The 21430-nt window shown below is 41.3% G+C and overlaps 2 protein-coding genes across 2 annotated transcripts; one reads left to right on the top strand and one right to left on the bottom strand.

The window, feature by feature from the left end:
* Window positions 1-4567: 4567 nt before the first annotated feature.
* ca6 (carbonic anhydrase VI) lies at window positions 4568-10466 on the top strand. The gene is made up of 10 exons (XM_051424216.1): window positions 4568-4876; window positions 5543-5722; window positions 6521-6669; window positions 7131-7226; window positions 8581-8647; window positions 8728-8885; window positions 9029-9155; window positions 9285-9368; window positions 9469-9501; window positions 9616-10466. Exons 1-10 carry the CDS (start codon window positions 4786-4788, stop codon window positions 10248-10250), a joined length of 1620 nt encoding a protein of 539 aa, XP_051280176.1. The 5' UTR covers window positions 4568-4785; the 3' UTR covers window positions 10251-10466.
* A 43-nt stretch (window positions 10467-10509) lies between these two features.
* slc2a1a (solute carrier family 2 member 1a) lies at window positions 10510-21314 on the bottom strand. The gene is made up of 12 exons (XM_051424217.1): window positions 18101-21314; window positions 17911-18009; window positions 17663-17823; window positions 17444-17568; window positions 17215-17367; window positions 16681-16806; window positions 16378-16565; window positions 16069-16179; window positions 15859-15960; window positions 12977-13052; window positions 12630-12757; window positions 10510-10943 (listed from the first exon to the last, which is right to left on the bottom strand). The coding sequence occupies exons 1-12, from the start codon at window positions 18143-18145 to the stop codon at window positions 10719-10721; spliced, it is 1539 nt and encodes a 512-aa protein (XP_051280177.1). The 5' UTR covers window positions 18146-21314; the 3' UTR covers window positions 10510-10718.
* Window positions 21315-21430: the final 116 nt, after the last annotated feature.

Raw genomic sequence — 21430 nt, 5'->3', positions numbered from 1 at the left:
ATCCAGCAGCTTTAGACCACAACCTGGATCTCACATAGCTGCACATTCTTTCCTCCTCTACAGCTCGTTGGAGCCAGAATCAGACTTACAATAACTACACTAAACCTACATCCATTAAAAAGTTTGCTTCTCTCAGTCAATTTAAAACATTTTCCCATAACCCAGTGTAACCAGCCCAGATGTTACATTACAGTGTCAGGCAGCCTGGGTGGAGGTGATGAGAGGCCTAGTTAGAGTGAAAGCTGGTTTGCTGCCTCACTCTGCTGCATATCTTTGAGGAACTGGCTGAATATGAGCTCCTTCCTCTCCGCCCTCTGGCTCCAACAAATCCCCAGTAAAATATATGTGCAAGTCAAACATATCGATGTGTAGTGTTCGGGCCATTCACATCAGCCTGCAACCTTAATTCTTCCAAGAAATCCTTTTCATACACTATGATGAAAACTTATTGCCACTGCCAAGCTAAGACTAAGTTGCTCCAGTGGGGCTACTCACTCAGACTGTGGTTGTACTGGGCAGCTTCCAGGTGTGAACGTGAGGGACTGTGCGGAGCAGCAGGGCGTTACTGGAAAGAGCTTTCAAGCTCAGTTACTATGAGTAAATAAAGACTTAAGACCCATACATTATTTCTATACTATGCATTTACTGATCCAGACAGCTCAACCAACAACCAGTATGCAAAGAAAATAACCTTTTTACACAACCATGTGGTTCACAACTAACTAACACAACTTTCCTCACTGAGCTGAGTGTGCATGATTTGTGTGGCCGTTTTTTTTTTTTTTCAGCACAGTTCTTTGCATCCTCCTCAGTTGAGGGCATGGTTGGTGCAGAAAGAGAAACTACACTGACATGCAAATGCACACCAGAAGTAATTTAAAAGACTAAAATGAGATGAGTTGAGGTAAGTTTCAGATGTCAAAAGCTAAATTATAAACACAAGTTAAATAATATAGTTTTTAAAGATACTTTGTACAATGTGAAACAGAAAATGGAGGAACAATATAAAATACAAGACGCAGTAAATACAAGAAATGAAGTGTTATGTTATAAATACTGAACTTAAATGGGGCCTATTATGCTCATTTCAAGCTCCACTAGAGTAGCTTTGCATGATTCACTCTTCATTTATCTTATACTATAAACTATACTTATACTTCACGTAGCCCCTCAGTTCATCCTCTGTCTAAAAACAAGCCGTCTCTTTAAGCTCTCTTTCTTCTGACTGGACAACTTTTCAGGAGCCTGCCGGGGGGCTGCACCCAGTGCTTGTCAACAGCGCTTTGTCCTCTTTCCTGTGTGCTCCTGACAGCTTCATTAACTTAGCTTGTCAGTTACAATATGGGGCACTGGATTTACTGTTTGTCAGACCACAAATGAGAATTAATTTGGAAAGATGAACGATGCCACCAGAGCACACACCTTTTATAACTTTATTCCCTGGCCGCCCCCCCCGGTGCCCCCATGTTAAAAGAGACACTGCCCTCATGGATGCCCCTATGGCAGATAAAACATATTAAAGTGCTCTCAGGGGTGCTAATCCTAAGCTTGACTAAGCTGTTTAGTTTTTGTTTATTTAATTTTTTCTCCCCTGTCACTGGTTTTCTCGGAAAATGGATCCTATTTCACGGAGGGAATATTTTCATGGTCTTCCCCCTGATCTCTTCCGGCTGTTCTGCTCCAACTTTTAGTGATTTACAGAGATTCCTGATGGAAAGATAACCTTAGCTACTTGTTGTTAGTGGAGAGCTACACGTCCACGTCCATCACTAAACTCTATAAATCCCTTAAGAGTTGAGGCAGAGAAGCTGCACGACATCAGAGAAAAACAGAAAAAAATTTAACTTTCCTAATCGACAAAGCATGTCTGTATGTAATAACTTGAAGGGTTCGTCCTGACTCCTTTAAAAATACAAATACTGCTGTTTAGTGATAACAGTTTGGGGTAATGTAGCAAAGTGTCAAAAAAATTTACCACAAAAGAAAAAAATTCACAGCTGATAGTTAAAGATACCAACGTGTTGCATATGACAGAAGTGTGTACAAACAGTAAGGCTGGGCTAACGGTTGATAAAGGGAAACTTCTGTATTTTTCAACCTGGATCCTTTTTTCCCCACATTTTTGTGTCTTAGTGACTAATGGGGACTGATTTCTTGTCCAGCTGCCTCTCAAGGTGAAATGGGGACAGCAGTTGTTGAAATTGGTCCAATATTAAGCGAGAACGCTGCAGCTTTTTTGGATCCAAACTAACATTAACATGTTAAAACACCAACGCTGAACCAAGCAAAGAAACAACGGTTTCTGGTTGAACAAAAAGGATCGTACTCTTTCACAAAAAGGTCTCTGAAGGATCCTTCCATAATGTTGTCAGACACTTGTTATAATAATCTGAGTCTGTCTGTGGTAGAAAACAAGCACTTTTAGTGGACATACAATAAGTCCCATAAGGATTACATTGCAGCCTGTTTCAGGGCTGCCGGCTGCAACGCTCTCGCTCAATAATGGACCAATTTCAAAAACTGTTCTCCCCCATTTGTCATTTAGACACAAAAACATGAAAAAAAAATGGTGTTGTTGAAGTTGGAAGTTCCCCTTTAACACAAACAAACACATTGTAAATGAATCTCGTCACTATGAGCCGTTTGTGTTTGTATGTGTGCATTAGTTCATTCAGTGTATGTATGTATATTTTCTGTTTTAACAATTTTATATTTGTTGTTTTCGTCAGTTTGATGTTTTGATGAAGCTTCCTCCCATTAAAACCTTAAACTTGGCAACCGGGTTACTTTTTCTCATGGCATGTGGAAGCTACTGTATATACTGGTGACTGCATTGCCATCACAAATCATCAAAACTAGCTTACTGGGGGAAAAGACCTTCAGTATAATAAATCTTTATAGGACTCATAAACCGTAAAGGTCAGAGGATCCGTGTAATGAGGTGTCCTATCTAAGGAATTTCACCTGTTGTAAATTCTATCTACATGTGAGCAGTTGCACTCTAGTTAAAAATCTAGTTTTATTAACTTTCTGATGAAAGAATGTATAGCTTTTGTTGTGTTAATCATCACAGGACTCTACATACAATCTGCAGCTGAATCATATAGGTCAAGCTCCCCATATCTGGGCTTAAAATTACTAGGCTTGCTCTTGGCTGGTACAGTTACATCATTAAAGTCCCCAAGACCTTAAAAACTATGATTGTCTTCAAGGCAAAGATAAACCTAGTGATTTACTGAGGAAGAAGACAGACTTGTTTCATTTCTAAGTGCTGGTGTATGCACGTATAGCGCTCAGGGGCATCAAATCTGTGACTTGTCAATGATCTCAGTCTTTGTACATGTAGAAAAATTCTCATTCACTTCACCCGTAAAGGTCAGCTCTGTTTTCTCCACCTGGGCTTGTTTAGAGCGTTTTTTTTATCAGCCTTTAGGTGTTGATAGCCACAACACAAAAACAACTGGTATCAATAAACTGCAGGCCGCAGAGAGGCTGTAACTCCAGTCTGGAGAGGAAGGATGTGAGCGGGACAATGAGAGTCTTAAATCAAGGTAAGTCCTTTGATCACTTTGTAATTCAATCAGTCCTTTACACACAAACACACACATCCCCCCCAAGATGTTTGGATTACTATATTCATGAGGATTCTTCGACTACATGAATCCCTTAAACAAACTTATTTTACTCTAAGTCTACAGTTTTAACCATAAATTAAAGAAGTTGTTTAATATTTTGAGAAATAGACTTATTTGCTTTCCTACAGAGAGTTAGAGGAGAAGACTGATACCATTGTCACTGTGGTAAATATGACTCTACAGCTGGGAAGCCAGTTAGCTTAGCTTATCACAAAGACTGGAAGCAGGGGGAAACAGCTAGCCTGGCTTTGTCTAAAGGTAACAAATGCCGCCTACCAGCACCTGTAAAGCTCACTAGTGAACACATTTTATCTTGTTTGTCGCAGTGGAAGACACCACAAAATAGTGCGGCAAATAACTCCAGAAATTTGCTGTTTGTCTTATTACACTCTATTTTTATGGAATAGACCAACAACAAACAGTGTATTATTAGTGAGCTCTTTCCGGCCTTTATGCTAAAGGTAACCAGACAAATATGAGATTCGTATCCATCTTCTCATCCTTTGCTCTTTGCTCCAATAACAGGTGACTTAGCAAGAAAGTGAAAATTTCCCAAAATGATGAACTATTCCTTCAAAATGCCATAAAATACCTTTTTCATTACCACTTTATTTATATGTCCTTGTAAGGACATTTGTTCCTCCTGCACACACACACACACACACACGCACACGCACACGCACACACACACACACACACACACACACACACACACACAGATTTGAATAGCTCTGGTATTTAAGGTTCAGGTGTTGGACATGTTGCAACTAGTGTGCATCAACAGGTGATACGTGTCATGGATTATTATTTACAACCACTGGCTCGCAGGTTTTTTAATTCACGGATGTGTTTTTTATCAGAGGCCATCTGTGTTTTTTCAAAATGACTTGCAGATTTGCCAACAAAGTGACAGTGGCATGAATGTGCTTGTACTTTCCTGAGAAGACTAACATATTCTATTAAACAAGTGATAAGTTAGTCAGCAATTGTTGGTTGTGAGAAAGTAGCTACAGAGTGAGCTGCTGTCACTTTGGGGCTTCTGAGAAGAGCTCTGGGCGTTTTCAGCGGAGATTTCGACACCTCCCTTCACTCGCAGTTTAAATCTAGAGAGAAAACCTCTGAAGTGAAGTGTCCTCTCAGAGACTCAGCGATGGAGTCTTTCTCTGCGTTTGTCTCAGCTGTTTTGGTGTGTGTTGTCAGTGCTGACATCCCTCATGATGGAATACATTGGACATACACAGGTAGGGTTTTTATTTATTTAATTTAAGCATTAAAAATTATTTATTTTTATGAACCGTTATATCTATTTTTTGACAGAATTTAATTAGACTTAATTGTGTTTCATGCGTAAAACGTGCGTGACAGCCTCTCCAGTGCGTATTTGTTTTGGTATGAAGACGAAGAAGCAGCAAATAAAACACACCTTTCCCAAGTTGTTTTAATAGACTATTATTAGGCTATTATTCTTCTGATTATTATTCTCATTATTTGACAGTCACCCGAGGCATTTAGCTGCTTGGTTTTCTGGGTGACGCGCGCTGCGTTGGCCACGTACCTCGGATAACCACTTGCCAGACTGCTGTGGTCACATCCAGAGCTTGTGAAGACACTCACAGAAACAAATTATTAGGTGTACAGCGCGGCAGTAGTAAATCATTTGGGAGTGAATACTACAGAGAAACACACCATCAGCTGCAACAATATCCAGTTGAGCAACTCCTGTGCGTGCCAGTGTAACTAACGACATGTGGCCGGTTTTTAATACTCCACAAACAGGGACTAATCTCTTGCAGTGTTCCGAACACAATCACTCCCTAAGTTAATTTATCTCATCTCATTTACTTCACTTAGTGGGTGATTTTTACAATGTGATAATAGTTGTATGCTCCCTGGTTTTCTGCACGCAGAGGGAGCTTTGGACCAGATGCACTGGCCGACCAAGTACCCTGCATGTGGCGGCAAGAAGCAGTCCCCAATCGACATCCAGCGGCGCAGCGTGAGACACAACCCAGACATGTTACAGCTGGAGCTGAGCGGTTATGATGCTAAGAGTGGGAATTTCCTCATGACCAACAACGGGCACTCGGGTAAGAGAAGCCAGCATGGAGGAAATGTATGAATAACTCAATATAATCTCAGTGTGTAAGGACCAAACCACTGTCTCTGCTGTTCCAGTTCCTGGACTAAACAAACTTTATGTGACTGCTGACCATTTTAATGTCAAGAATTTAACATTTTCTGAAGCATATATTTCTTTATGGTATAAAACAAAATTCGCAACTTCTCAAAACTTTATGGAGTTGTGTAATCCATTACAAAATCACAATGTGCACACTTTCCGTGCATGGTATTGATTTGATTGGAGAAGTCTGCACTTCATCACTTCCCATCAGTGAGACTTTATGTTCACTGTTTATACAACTCAAGAAGGTTCAAGAGTCTTTTATTGGATTTTCTCACAGAAATGCCTGTAGAGAAACAAGTGGCTATTTTAAATTAAACACTTTAAAAGTCCAGTGTGTACATTTTAGGAGGCTCTATTTCCAGTAATTGAATAGAATATCAATATGAAAGTTTTCAGTAATGTTTAAATACCTGAATCATTGTGTTTTAGTTATCTTAGAATGAGACGTTTTTATATACAGAGGGAGTGGATCTTCTCCCCGCCACGTTGAACCGTCATGTTTCTACAGTAGAACAAACAAACCAAACACTAGCTCCAGATAGGGCATTTTTTGCAAGTTTGGCAGCCACTGTAGTTTCTCCTACATGTTCAGGAGGCTGAGCTATATTCAGATTGTTCCAATCTGCACCTTCACAACTAGATGCCACTGAATACTACACACTGCTCCTTTAATATCTAAACGTCTTTATGTCTCCATCAGTTCAAATTGACCTGCCTCCCACCATGGTGATCACTGAGGGCCTCCCAGGAAAATACACAGCTGTCCAGATGCACCTGCACTGGGGCGGCTGGGACCTGGAGGCCAGCGGAGCGGAGCACACCATAGATGGCATCCGCTACATGGCAGAGGTTTGTTTAAAATAGACTGAATTTAACAAATTCAAAGTTTAAGTTTGCCTCGATAAAGAGAGACAGAGTAGAAACAAACTGCAGTGATGACAAGCCTTTAATGCACAATGCAAACATCCTTTATTAAAGGGTAACCAAACACACCTGAGCAGCTATGAGATGCTGAAGTGAGTACTATAACAGTGCCTCAGGTAACTGCCACAGTGTATATCATGTTTGGGTTGCATCAGTAAGGAAAGCAGAATTAACTGCAGCTTTTAATTTGAAAACTGATCCTCGCCCTCTTCTTTGACTCCATTTCTGAGCCGCCTAAAGGTAAATGTATAAACAGAGGCCTTTGTTTTCCTCTGAATATTTCCCTGCCGATATATGTCATTGCTTTCTGAGCCAGCCTTAATTTGCTTGGTCATTGGACATATTTTGGCACCTAACCTGTTCTGCATTTCCACTGTGTCTTTCAGCTCCATGTTGTCCATTACAACTCTGACAAGTACAAGAGCTTTACTGAAGCCAGAGATAAACCAGATGGGCTGGCAGTACTGGCCTTTTTCTATGATGTAGGTAACCCCCCCCCCACACACACACACACACACACACACTTTGTTACCCTTCCTCTAACCACCAGCTTGTTCAACATTCACACAGGATGTCAGCAACACTATTTCTGATATATGACCATCAGTTCTGCTTTGTAGTGAAATAACCCAAAAGCCCTTTGAAGTATATGATATGTTTTTCGGTCATCCTGTCGGGTTGAAAGCCTCTATTGAGTGTTCATTTGCATGCCGACATATTGAATGAGTGCTTGTTTCCAGAGGAATGCTCTGGATCTCAGGCTCTCAGCTGGGGGAGGTCATCGCTACAGCAACACCCCTGCTGGCATCCACCGTGACAGATAGCAGCACAGAGGGGCCGAGAGTTAGTACGATTCAGACAAACTCATTTAGTAACAAATGAGTAATTGACGTGGAAGTTTAAAGAATTCATCCACCGTCAACTCTCCCCGTCCTCCACCTCTGTGTGTGTTTGAGAGCACAGGCAGCACCGCACGCCTTGGAGCTTCACCGCAGGGCTGGGGCTGCCTGTGCTCGAGGCAGACACAGACTGAACACCCCACTGCAAGTGCAACAAAAGCCCCACGAATAAAATGCCAATAAGAGTGAGTAATTAATAGACATATAGTTCATTCAGATGTAACTCAGGTAAAAGCTGCACTGAAGCAACAAACACTGGAGAAAGACATAAATATTACAGATCTGTAATTTTATATTTTATTCTAGAAATGGAGCTTCTATGCAGGCATTTTTTTATAATGCAATGTAGAACTATTTAATTGTCATGGACAAACATGGGATTGGATTTAATACGCTACCTTTAATGTACTTAAAGTACAGTCAGGTATCGGCTCGGTATCAGCAGATACTCAATATTAAATGATTCTGATCATATCAGGGGCTAAAAGAACGGGACATCCACTGTTTAAATCATAATTGTGTTAATTTCTCTCACTCTTCACTCAGAAGTCAGATGATCAGACAGAATATAATGTGTTAAAATGATTAAAGTGTCCATTAAAAACATTATTCATTGACATACAGGTTAATCTTTGACCTTTTGTATCCACAGACTGTTTTCTGGTGCAATGAGGGATTAATAATGACATCTTTTCAAAGAAGTACTTTAGATCAAACCATAGATCAATAGTTTATATTGATCTTGCTTACTTTTGCTCAAGTCACTCCTTGTGTTATATTCAAACGGGTTTCACATCACATGTTTCAACACTGGAAACGACGAGTGATGCCACTCAGCCTTAAAAACAATAACAATGAACAACATAAGCTCAACAATCCTTCTGCTTTGAGTAAACCTTTAAGATTTAAGTTTCACACAGCTTTGGTTTTCTTTCAGGACGGGCATTTTGAGAACACCTACTACAGTGATTTCATCTCCAATCTGCACAGAATCAAGTATGCAGGTGAGTCACTGCACAAAGAAATGCACTGACTTTAAATTCAGAGTTTGAGTCTAATGTGATTGTAATGTACACCCTGACAGGTCAGTCCATGAACATATCGCACATCAACGTGCGCTCCATGCTCCCAGAGAACCTCAACCATTTCTTCAGATACCAGGGCTCCCTCACCACTCCACCCTGCTACGAGAGCATCCTCTGGACTGTGTTTGATACGCCCATCACTCTCTCACACAACCAGGTAAGGTTGAAAGTCTGTGTTCATAAAATTACAGCTGATAAATGATATTCTGTCATATATGGAACCGTAAGGTCACCATTCAAAAGAAACCAGCTATTACTGAATATTATGTGCTGCAATGTCTTCGTGTCTGTTGTGTTCAGATCAGGAAACTGGAGAGTACACTGATGGACATGGACAACAAGACCCTGTGGAACGATTACCGCATCGCTCAGCCTCTCAACCACCGTGTGGTGGAGTCTTCTTTCCTGCCACGCCTCGGGAAAGGAAGTGTGTAACGTATTGCAACATTGTGATTACCAAACATTGCAATACCATTTATTTCTCAGAAGTGACGTAGGGCTCTCCCAAGGCCTGAGTCTGATCTTTGCCATTTTCATTCACTTTTTGCCTTTTCAGCATTTTGTCGGCAAGATGAAATCGAATCAAGGCTCCAGAAGATCGAGGGTCTGATAACGTCTCTTGGAAAGAACATACATTCAGGTGAGTAAGCTAATAGTTATTAAAGCTGCTACAGATGGCTGGATGTGAAATGAAAGTGCCCATAATTACTCTGCTCTCTTTTTTAATGATTCCCATAAAGGTGGACTTCGCAACCCAAGGCCTAGCAAATCAGGTGAGTCCTATGTTTTCATTCGGACTGAATTTGAGCTGTGATTTGTGACTGTGGAGGATTAAAGGGAGATGGATATTTTCTGGTTCAAATGTTGTTCTTTTTTCTCTTCCTCAGAACCCCGCGGTCTGTTTCCTCTGGTGCTCAGCTACCAGGAGAAAAATTCTGGTAGTTACGCCTTGGCCCGCCTCGGCCATGCCATGGACCTGGACTCCTTCACTGCCTGCATGCATGTCCTGCCTCAGATTGAGGGGGTCCACACGGTCATCTCCTACTCCAGCAACGGCAACGACAACGAGCTGATGATCTCCATCGGCGAAGACAAAGATTCAAGAGAGGTGGGCCTCTGGATTGGCAACGAGTTCGTCAACCTGCCGCACAACTTCAGGTCCCACGACTGGGCCAACTACTGCGTCACCTGGTCGTCCCACACCGGTGGCGCGGAGCTGTGGATCAACGGCATGGTCGGGGAGCAGCGCTACCTGAAAAGCGGTTACACAATCAACCCCGGTGGGGTGTTCATCCTGGGCAAAGACCAGGATGGATTACTGGGCATCTCTAACGCAGACGCCTTCGTGGGTAAGATGACTGATGTCAACGTGTGGGACTATGTCCTGACCACAGCAGATATCCGGGACCAGATGTCATGTGAGAGAAACGGCACCACGGTGGGAAATGTGTTCAGCTGGGGAACCACCAAACTTAGTCTGTATGGAGGGGTGCAGCTGGACAGTCAGTACAGATGCCCCTGAGGATGCTCAGCTGCTTCTGTGTTTGCATGAGCTTTAAAATGCTGCAATAAACCAACATATTACTGCAGATGGAGGGATTTTAAAATGTGTATGGCGTATGTAATGAAGGGTAAAATGTCTTTCAGGCACCTGTAAAGTCAATAAACTGTTTTATCTTTGATCTTCAGACATGTTTTGTTTTCATATCTTTGCTTATTAATAAAGGCTTCCAAGTGACTTGTTGGTTTGTTTAATGACTCATTCACGTCTCTAAAAAGGCTGCATGTAGTGCACACATCAAGTTTAATGGCATTAAATTGAACAAAGATCTTATTTTTTCCAATAGCAGCTACAAACAAACTGTACAAAAGGAGATTGTGTGAGGATTCCCTGTACAATAAAAATAGAGTCTAAATTAAAACATTTCCAGTCCATTACAATACCCCCCAAGAGCGAAGACTTCCTCTCCTTTGAATGCTCTCATTTTCTTCAGAAGGCTGTGACCCTCTCTGCATCCTCCAGGCTTTCTTTGCTCTCTTTCAGTGGTAGATCCCCATCACCCAGTTTGATCTCCACTTTGTTCATCTTGGCGAACATCTGGCTTATCTCCAGGAAGGTCTTGTTCTTGGTCTCTGGGACCACCAGCCAGATGTAGACCAGTGTGACCAGACAGATGAAGGAAAAAATTATAAAGCTGTAGGAGCCCAGACCTCTCTGGAGAGAGAAGGGGGGGAGGGGGAGGAAATGCGATCAGTGTGTCCTCAAGATGAAACACTGTAAACATGTTAGCCAGAAACAGTTGGTCGGACACAAACAGCAGCCAAGGTGAGGTGAAGTGTTGTGACTTGCACGCTACTTTTGTTGGAATGCTCTTTTTTAGTTTCTGTTACTAAAACAAATTTTTCACTAGTTTGGTTTCTGGTTAGAAGAGGAGAACATGAGACACGCATAATGTTTATGTTTATCTCATCTCGTATCTTAAGATTACGCCATTTGGTCCGTTAGAAAATGACAAAGCCTCTCCCAATAAACAGAGACTAATGCTACCTCTGCTAAATAGAAAGAGGACGCAAGATTAAAAGATTATTCAAGATGCCCTCCAGGGATGTTTCACAATATATGACAAGAATGTGATGGGAATTAAATCTACTCTCTTTCTCTAGCCGCAATATATGAATATGCAAATATTTTTCTTTTCCAAAGTTTAACTACTGGACACAAAAAGTCTCCTACTTCACTTTAAAGTCAGTTCTCTGTTGTATAAGTACCTTTATAAGTTAACATACTGGACCTTGACTGACTTCGAAACCAGTTGTGAAGTCAAGATTGTTCTCTTACACACTCGCCTTAAACTCAGATTTCCTGTTTCAGCAGCCCTCTAGTATATACACACTCTGCACATACATCATTCTGCTCATTGAAGGTCAAAAAGTCAAGTGAATTAACAATAAGCACAACACATTTTTGAGTGGAGGGGGATTAGAGCACTTAAAACTAACTCTCAGTCTTTATAATGAGTACTGCTGAAAATATGGATTTTAACAATAGTACAGCCAGTAGACGGTTAGCTTAGCTTAGCATAAAGACTTGAAACAAGGGAAATAAATAGCCTTGCTCTGTCCAAAGGTAACAAATCAGCCTACCAGCGCCTCTAAAACTCTAATTATTTCTAATTACACGACAATGTCAGGTTTGTTTAGTCCATACAAATATTAAGCTTGTGATTCACGATTAGTGGGAATGAGTTTTTTGCATCACAATTATAATTTTCCTTTAAAAAACTATTGGACTATGGAGTCTGTACCAAACAAACATGTTTCCTTATACCTGGAGAACAAGATTTGGAGTCCAAGGCATCTCTGCAGCACTGCAGTACCTTATTATAATGCTGTTTGTCACACATTTACCTTCTATAAACTTAGTCATATTGGGATTTTGATAATACTTTTAATAACTGTGCAGGTAACAGCTAACTAACAACAGATGTGTGGTGTTACAGGGGGTTATGTGCCTGGCAACATCATGGTGATGATAAGACTGTGAGTGGTAGTGGTGCCCATGTTCTCATCTAAATCTTTGAAAGAAGCACATAAGTGTATTTCCCATGATGTTGAATTGCTTGAATATATATTGTTTTTCATGTGTTATATTTTGAATCAACTTAGTGCTAACATCGTTCAGGAATTTCTTTAGTTCAGTTGAATTAAAAGTATGCCTGCAATTCTGAAGACAAACATACTGAAATAAAGTAATTCAGAATATAAAAGTATAAATTATAGTGTCACAGTCAGGATGTGACCTCTGTTTACACTTAAAAAAAACATCTGTAACTAATTCAATTTCACAGTAATAAACTTTCTTTCCCGCAATGTGAGGGCTCTTAGAAATTGTGTAACTGACCTCTAGGAAGGGGAAGATGAGGCCAACAGTGAAGTTGGAGAGCCAGTGGACAGAGCCTGCGACCATGAAGGCAGCGGGCCTGGCCGACTGCCTGAACATCTCAGTGGTCACCACATAAGGAATGGGACCTGGAGAGCACAGATGTGGTCAACCACAACCAAAACACTCGAGACACATCATCACTCTTCAGGGTCACAGTGAGGATGCTCATGTCTCAAAACAACTGACTGTAGATTTACAACATATATCATTACATGTCTGGTCCCATCCAAACAACACTTCAGCTAATGGAGCACCCTGTTGTAATCAGCGTGTGTGTAAATAACCACAGGCGGGGTCAGACTCACTGGGTCCTATGGCATGTCCTATGACGTAGATGATGACACAGGTGATGCTGACGTAGGGCATCCACGTCACGCTCTCCTGTCAACACAAACCAACAGCTGCTGTTATCGTTAACTAGTCGTATTGATGCTTTCAAACAGGCACAAATACGCAACTAAATCTCCTTAACGCATGTGTGCGAGTCCATATTAAAGTCGTCACTCAGTGGATTATTAGCGTGCCTGTTCTTTAAATTGTGCATTTACTCTTAAACTTGTGAAGACTGATGTCAGTCTGATGATTTTGGATCCAGGTGAGATCATACGGTTACAGGAGGGGGGGAAGCACTGGTTTTGTGGTTCTGTATAATGGCAAGTGTTTCTCATACTTTTGTGGTGGGTGACTCTGTTTTTATGTCTTGAAGTTCTCATGACCCCAGCAAATAGAGATGTCAGGTCAGCATTTAATTTTCCAGACCAAGCTCTAAATGTATAATACATAAACATTACAGTAAATTGTAGCTGCTGTTTAGCCTTTGTACATCAGTACACTGGAATTTAATGAAACTGTGACCACGAGGTTAAAGTGCTGACATTCAGCTTTAAAGGGATGGTTCTCTCTGTCATGGCCACAGATAATTTATAAATCTTTTGCACTTTTTTAGTCTTCAGCCAGTCTGACAGTTTCGTCTGTCTTCACTAAAGTATTCTGCCATCTCAGAGCCTCAGGCCTCACCTGATCTCGACACATACCCGCTCTCTATTCCTTCATCAGCTCCCCCAGTATATATACCTGCCCCCTTACGCTGCATTCCTGTTATATCTGAAGATATTGTAAGTATGAGTTTTATAAGTAATAATTACAATTGAGAGAGTCTGTTTTTTCTGAAAGCTCTTATATATCCAACTTGGTACTTGGTAGAAGTGCCTAAAAACCAAACAAATATAAAGACTGTTCGTTTAAGTAATAATACCAACATTTCATGGACATGCTGCTATATGGTCAATGCACAGTATTTTAATCCTCATGTGACAAATTCTGTAATAACAGTTTACAACCGTCTCGATTTTTTTGCCTTGGTGTTCTCTGCCATGTAACAAAGCAAACTTTTGTTTTACTTTTACCTGTTCCTGTGAGTCATGCTTTGTGAGTCCACACCTTGTTACTAAGCCGATACACACCCAAAATGCTTTTTAAGACATCAAAACATAGAATATTGTTTATTGCTGTGAGCACAACATACACAATTCCTTTCACCTCAGTTGTATTGGGTGGCATTATAAATCTCAGAGACTGATATCTAAAAACCTGAACAACTAAAATCAAATCTATGGTCCTTTCTACATTCCAGAGTCCTGTGTTCTCCAGATTTACATAATGGGAACATGACAAAGGGTCCAGTGCTGTCCAGTTCTAGGGTTGGGGTTAGGGGGTTGGGGATAGGACCTTAGGAACATAGATACACTCCTGTGGCTTAATACCACTAGAGGTGGTGTTTATGTTTTTGTCATGTGGGTGAACCGACCCTTTAAGGGTGTTTGAGGTGGTTCAAATCGATATTGGGCGACTCATAAGCATATACGTAGTCCCCCAGTGAAGCAGGACACTAATCCTGAACGTGCAGTACGGATGAGGCAATCAAGTAACTCGAACTCCCCTGTGCTATCTTCCAGATCCACCAGAGGTCCCTAACTGACTCCCTTTTGCAGCTGCCTGCAATCAGCTCAACAGCCTGTGGGAGTATATTAGACCCCTCCCTCCTTCTGTCTGGGCTTGACTGTAATGACCATGTTTCAGAGTTCCTGCCAGAGGTTTTGTTTTTTCACCTTCTGTTTATAGAGCTGTATTTATTCATGCCTGCTACTAAAGTAAGTAAAGGTTCTGAAGAGAGACAGACTAGTCTCCTGTGTGTTTCTGCTCTTGGGTCCTGCTTCTCTGTCACCATCACTTTTATAGTTTAATAGTAGTCATATATATATAGTCACCTGACCTCAGTCTAACTGGACATGTTGGTAGCTGAGTTATTATAGTTTTGTATTTTTATTTAGTTTTTAATTTTTGTTTTCAATTCAGTTTAGTTTCCACAATGGGGTTGCTCGTTTCAGTTTAGTTTCTACTGTTTTAAATTAAACATTTTTAGTTATTAATTTTAGTATAAGTTAGAGGTTTTTTATAATATGTCAATATTATATAGGTAAGTATCTGTCAGGTTAATTGAATTGAATTTTGGTCTATTTTGTATTATAATTATTATTATATATTGTTACAGTTAGTTTTCGTTTTTTGCTAATGTCTAGTTTTTAATTTTCTGTCAGTTAACTAAAATTATCACACCTAGTTTCAGTTTTTAGTTCAGATTTAGTTAACTATAATAACCTTGTTGTAGTTACAGTAGTCTGAAGAAGTTAAGCCCCTTAAAACAAGCAAGAAGTAAAGATGGCTGCAATACTGGCCTGTCAACATCAGAAAATACAAAAGTGTCGGCTGATCTGTGGACTACAGGCTTGCAACCATATATCAAGTATAATGACTTAATTTAAGCTTATTTTAATGTGTATTTACATTTTGCACACAAAAGCTACAATTCCTGCATAGTTCAACCGAGGTGGATGTCATCTACCTTCAATTAAAGTTACATTTCATCACTTTAATCTCATAGTCAATGTTTCATTTCAAGTAAAATGTGCTCGAGTGCAGAGCTAGATCAATATTCTATTATTGGAAGTAAACACAGAGATAATTCACCTGTCAACCTCCTCTGACTCAGTCTCCATAACAAATCTCCTGACCCCAAGGTTGAGAAACTCTGACATAAAACAGCAAATTATTTTGTATGCTGAGCCACTAGAGGGCAGCAGAGTAACACGTTGAAACTGTGAATCACACTGGAGCTTTTACACTTTACCTGGAAGGTGAGAGCAACAGTAAGCAGCACACAGGCTCCACAGCAGATCCCAAACCCACAGAGGAGGAGCAGCCGTCTTCCCGAGGCCTCCACGATGAAGACCTGGTAAAACAAATTCCCTGTTTAGAACTATTATCCCCGGCAGATATGATCAAACAAAAGACTGTAGATTTCAGCTCCTCCTCTCAAAGGTGTTAACAGGGTACCTACAGCAGCTATGGTCATGAAGACATTCACTGCACCTGTTCCCACAGTGACGTACTGGATGTCATTCTGATTGACTCCTGCAGTGGCATATATGTTATCTGCATAGTAGTAGATCTGAGGAGGGAGAGAGAAATGCATTGTGGTTACAGAATTAGCCAAGAGTTGGAGAAAACTCATCCTGCTTTGTGTCCTGATGCTTTATCCACAGGATTCAATGACAGTCTGACTGGTGTTATATCTGAAACAGAGCTGGTGTGGGCATTAGTGGGTCAGGGACAAGAACAAGGACAACTGGCGACGGGCGTGACTCACCGCATTGACCCCCGACAGCTGCTGGCCCATGTTCATGATGATGATGGAGACTAGCTGCCAGCGAAGCGAGCGCTGGGACAGCAGGCTGAGCACAGACAGGTGGCCCTCGGCCTTCTCCGACTGGTCCTCCAGACGCATCTCTGACAGTTCTGCATCCACGTCTTCCCAGCCACGCAGACGCTGTAGTGCTGAAGGTGACAAAACATACAGAACATCATAATATACAGTTTTTATTGCTAGTTTTTATTCATCTACTCTCCCTCTGCCTCTCAGCCATGTTAGGCAGTTTTGGTGTTTTCTTACCTTTCTTTGCTGTCTTCTCATCTCCTCTCTGGATGAGCATGTACCTGGGGCTCTCTGGGAAGACGGGCAGCAGCAAGAGCTCTATCAGGGCAGGGATACCGGTCAAACCCAGCATGAGGGGCCAACCTGGATACAGAGGGAACAGAGACACCTCTTTCATGGTGTAGTGCAGATCCCCTCAACTGTGTATCATTCAGTTGTCTTCTGCAAGTTGAATGCGTGGATTAAGTAACTTTCTCAAAATGTATAATTAGGTAGTTATGTCGCCTGTCTGTGGGCCAGAATTGATGCAAAAACTGCATCTCTTCGGTGGCTAATGTTTGTTAATGTTTGGGTGAACTAAATATGCAAGAGTAGTGTTATATGTCAATGTTTATAACACAGGACATTTATACTTGGATGGGACCCTCTAGGGGCATAAATTAAGAGAATACCCACTCCTCCAGGCACCACTACACCACTGAATGGACCAACCTAAAAAGCCCCCCAAAAAACTGTTGGATTTGCTTCAGCATCTTATCAGTGAACATTTACCTGTGCTGTTGCCAAGTATATTTCTGATGCCCAACACTTGTGCACTGAGGATGCCAATGGTGATGAAGAGCTGTGGTACGATGCCAAGGGCTCCCCTCAGGTTTTTGGGAGAGAGTTCTCCCAGATACATGGGCACCACGTTGGACGAGAGGCCTGCACATAGGGAAGTTAAGAAACATTTTATAATGTACTCTCATCAGTCTTGATTCCTTGAAAAACTTGAACATACCTGCACAGATCCCAACTATAAACCTAGCCACAATGATGATCTCATAGGTCTTGGCAATCTCACTGACTCCCATCATCACAGCAGGGACCATGGAGAAGATGTTGTTGAAGAGGAGGGTGCCCTTCCTGTGCATTTAAAGTCACATTAGGCAAACGTTTTTTTTATTGTGTTTTAATGTGACATATCCACTGTTGCATGAGGCTTAACATGCAGCATTACCTCCCTAGTTTGTTGACCAGAGGGGCCACCATCAGAGAGCCAAAGAAGCCTCCAAGCGGATACATGGACACAGAGAGAGACCACAGCAGAGTGAGGAAGTTGTCCTCCATTGGGCTGCCATAGCGCTCCAGGTAGGTGGTATTATAGAACTGCTGCATGAACTGAAGAGAAGAGGACAAGTGTGAGAGAAAACACATCAAGTATCACTCTGTGTTACACTAAATACTCAGTTTCTTTGCTTTGGTTACCGGAGATGGAGAGTTGATAACAGCCACATTATAACCGTACTGGAATGAAGAACCAAATGCAGATATGAGTGTTGCCAGTGCCAGCACCACAGTTAATCTCTGCAACACAAACATCATCCATCATGATCACCCTGTGTGTACACCCTCACAGAACAGACAATACTAACATCGATGTGATAATCGCACTCACCCCTCTCCTCTCCACAGGCTTCCCCCATTCCTCAATATCCGCCATTAGCTGTGTTTGGACTCACTTTCAGCAATAATAACAGCTCACTCTGTCATTACTGCACCACTGGATTCTATCTGCCCTTTGGACACGAGATCAGAGAGCATAGCAGTGGTTTACAGCCTGGCTTCGGTTATCGTTTTCATGTTGCTGACTGTGCTCTCGGGCTCAGGAAGTTTTGTATGCAATATACTCAAGATATTAAATGCTGCCCGGGGCTGAATGTTGGCATTTGATACTTTTATTGCACTGCAATTTCAACTGAATTGGTCCAATTGATGGAACCTACAGCTGTCATTAAAGGCTGGAGTTATTTTATCACCAAATGATAATGCCACCTGCATCTTTATTGCTTATCCACCTGCAGGCTGGATTAAAGAAGAGGTGTTATTACAAAATGATGACATAAGGCTGAAATCACAGAACGTTGGAAAAGACTTATGTGTGGATCCTTGAGCAATCTGAAGGATTTATCTTTTCTCCCACTGAAGACACTCACTGATTACAGAATAGAGTAATTTTCTGCACAAACCCCACAGCTGCAAATGTCTTTTTGTGTTTGTTTTGTCTCCAGTTTGTCACGTGCTGCATTGCTGTTATCTCTAAAGATGGCCCTGAGGCTGTTTGCTGTTGCAACTGGATTTTATTTGCTTCAGGATGCCTCACTGCAAAAACAAGGCTAACATGTCTGAGAGTAAATAATACCGGTGGGAAATATGAATAAATAGAAGTCAGAACTATGTATGCTCAGAGCAAAATATCATAAAAGATGTAGTGTTAAGTAAAGCAAGATAATCTGTAAGAATTTAACTGAAACAAAAGTCAACATGAAAGGCCACTTATAGATTTTTATACAGTTAACTAAACGATGGAGTGCTTGATTTGGACTTATTTAGGCAGCTTGTTTAAAGGGAAACATGAACATTAAAAATAAAATACTTTCTATTGAGCAAAATCAAAAGCTTAATGTCTTCAATCCATTTAGATACAGAGCGGGATGACTTTCAGAATTTCTGGCTTGAATTGTTTTTTTTACTAGATTTGGCAAAGCGGCGCAATAAAACTAACCTCAGTGTCACATTGTGCCCCTCTGTCCCTCCCTTCTGCCCATCCACTGCCACCAGATGCCTTCAGACTTTCACACCTGTCCCAGGTCCCAGACATTTTCTAGGGGCAGGGTCTCAAGCTAAAAAGGAGCTGAAGGAGCACTCCACTTACAAATTCTATATACCACACATAATGGACATGTTTTCGTTAAATTCATTAATTGTTCAGTTGTTTAGACCCCTTCAGTCACATTAGATCAGTGGGTTTCTCCAGAACGTAAAATTAGGAAGGATACAAACAGATTGAGAGCCTGACTGATTTTTTTTTATTTTTTTTTAGGGCCAATACGATACTGATTTTAGGGCAGAACAATTCAGCTCATTGAGAGATGGAGGTATATATAATAGTTAACATCAGCCAAGAGGGCACTTGTCAAGTCTGGGGCAAAAGGGCAAAGACTCAAACCACCTTTTGGGGTATATCTGTGCTTGTGTTAGTTGTGGGCCCTCAGTTACTTCTGTTTACTTTTGCCAATAAATCACTGAGCCCTTTCCTGTCTCTGCATTTGGGTCCTTCCCTTCTTGCTTTGTACTCACCTGCTTCTTGACACTCAGCTATGCAGAGAAGTGAAACCTCGTTAGACAAATGATGGAGCCAGTTTGCAGGTTTCCTCATTAGGAGACTTCACCTCTAAGGTCACACTCAGATGGTGACTTAATGTTGTCATGTAGTTTTCTTGTGGGGAAACCCGATGGAAATTATGGCTTGATATCAAAGGAAGAATGTGTCGTTAAACACAGAGCTGGGAAATTTAGGAATTTAAAATGTGAGTTTTAGAACAAATGCACAATGCTTGTAGTGTTTCTGTTCTGTCACTTATAATTAAAATGTCCTGTCGCAGCTCAAACCTATTGCCTATTACCTTTGTTGGACAGTGTCTTGAGAACTGGCTCTGGGAACCACCGGCATTGCCAAATGAGCAGCCTGTGTTGTGACTTCCATTAACTTCACTGGTGAATGATCAGCCCATGCAGTGTAGTACGGCCCTCTGGTACACTTTAACTTAATGAATTAAGTGGGCAGAGAGCCAGCAGAGGAGAGAACACAAACCTCTTCCTTAAGTGTTTCCACAGGCTCCAGTTACCTCAATGTCAGCCAGATTTCAGAACCCACACAATAGATTAATTCCTGCAGGAAATACAGTAAGTGTCGGTCCTCTGCGTGGCCTCCATCGTCCTCAAGGACAAAAAAACTGTTCACTGGCAGTTTTGGATGTCATCGGCATAAACAGCTTTCACTTCCTCCATTTTCCCAGATGTGGTATCCAGTGCTCTGTCAGTGTTATTGATGGTCCTGTGAGAGTGAACTCTGCACTGTGTTGCATTAATTTAGACTACAGATAAAATTAGACAGTATGGAAACTCTATCTCATAAAATAAATATTTATGTTTTTAATACTTTCAGTATAAAGTCTCCATGTTCTGTAAATAATGTATGAGAACTAAGTGTCCTCATAAGAGCAGAGTTGTTTCAGTGTAATGGAAAGCCTGTCCGAGCTGATATGAAGGCTTATTATAGCAACATTATCCACTTCTGCATTGCCTAATTCATCAAACAGACCAACAGAGACCATATAAGATCCATAAATCCACTTGCTATGACAACACCTACACAAGACATCCCAAAGAAGCGCTTGCCCTCTGCGAGAGTCAAACAATTGCTTGAGGATAAGAGAAAAGTGGCTTGTCAACATGGTGGAATTTCTTTCCCAACGATCACAGTAATGAATCTTATTTGAATGTAGCTCATCATCTCTGCGGTAGGCTTGTTAAGACTCAATGGATCTCAGACAATACTTTGAAGAAGCTGAAGGAACTACAGGAAGTGGCTTTGTGGTCGTAAGCCAGGTCGGTCCCATTATGGTTCAGTGGGTTCATGCTGCTTTGTTGGTTTGCCTTCATCCTGCAGCTCATTCGGACAAACAGGAGCCAGCAGTAACAGGGGTCAAAGGAGAAGTGGGTCAGGTTTCAAGGAGGAAGGATAGCATGTGATGATAGATCATACATCCTGACCACAATGACCTTATTGATGTTGAGTTAAATTTGGCAACATGGATGAGGTTTTGCATCTACTGTCTAATGTTGCAACTATGAAATTAGGCAAGAATTAATACCCGATATGAGCATCATAGGAGCATGTTTTATGTTACAATACAACTCTTCATTTCATTTACTAGATATTGAA

This window comes from Dicentrarchus labrax, unplaced genomic scaffold, assembly GCF_905237075.1.
Source record: "Dicentrarchus labrax unplaced genomic scaffold, dlabrax2021, whole genome shotgun sequence".
NCBI lineage: Eukaryota > Metazoa > Chordata > Actinopteri > Moronidae > Dicentrarchus > Dicentrarchus labrax.
Note: the sequence above shows the minus strand (reverse complement) of the source record. Positions and strands in the feature narration are given on the sequence as shown.

Excerpts from the sequence above, each read along its gene's own strand:
- ca6 (XM_051424216.1), top strand. The coding sequence starts at position 4,786 with ATGGAGTCTTTCTCTGCGTTTGTCTCAGCTGTTTTGGTGTGTGTTGTC. Across the intron at positions 8,648-8,727 it reads GCACAGAATCAAGTATGCAG|GTCAGTCCATGAACATATCG; the intron begins GTGAGTCACTGC and ends ACACCCTGACAG. Across the intron at positions 8,886-9,028 it reads TCACTCTCTCACACAACCAG|ATCAGGAAACTGGAGAGTAC; the intron begins GTAAGGTTGAAA and ends TGTTGTGTTCAG.
- slc2a1a (XM_051424217.1), bottom strand. The coding sequence starts at position 18,145 with ATGGCGGATATTGAGGAATGGGGGAAGCCTGTGGAGAGGAGAGGG. Across the intron at positions 16,180-16,377 it reads AGCTGTCGGGGGTCAATGCG|ATCTACTACTATGCAGATAA; the intron begins GTGAGTCACGCC and ends CTCCCTCCTCAG. Across the intron at positions 10,944-12,629 it reads TCATCTTCCCCTTCCTAGAG|AGAGGTCTGGGCTCCTACAG; the intron begins GTCAGTTACACA and ends TTCTCTCTCCAG.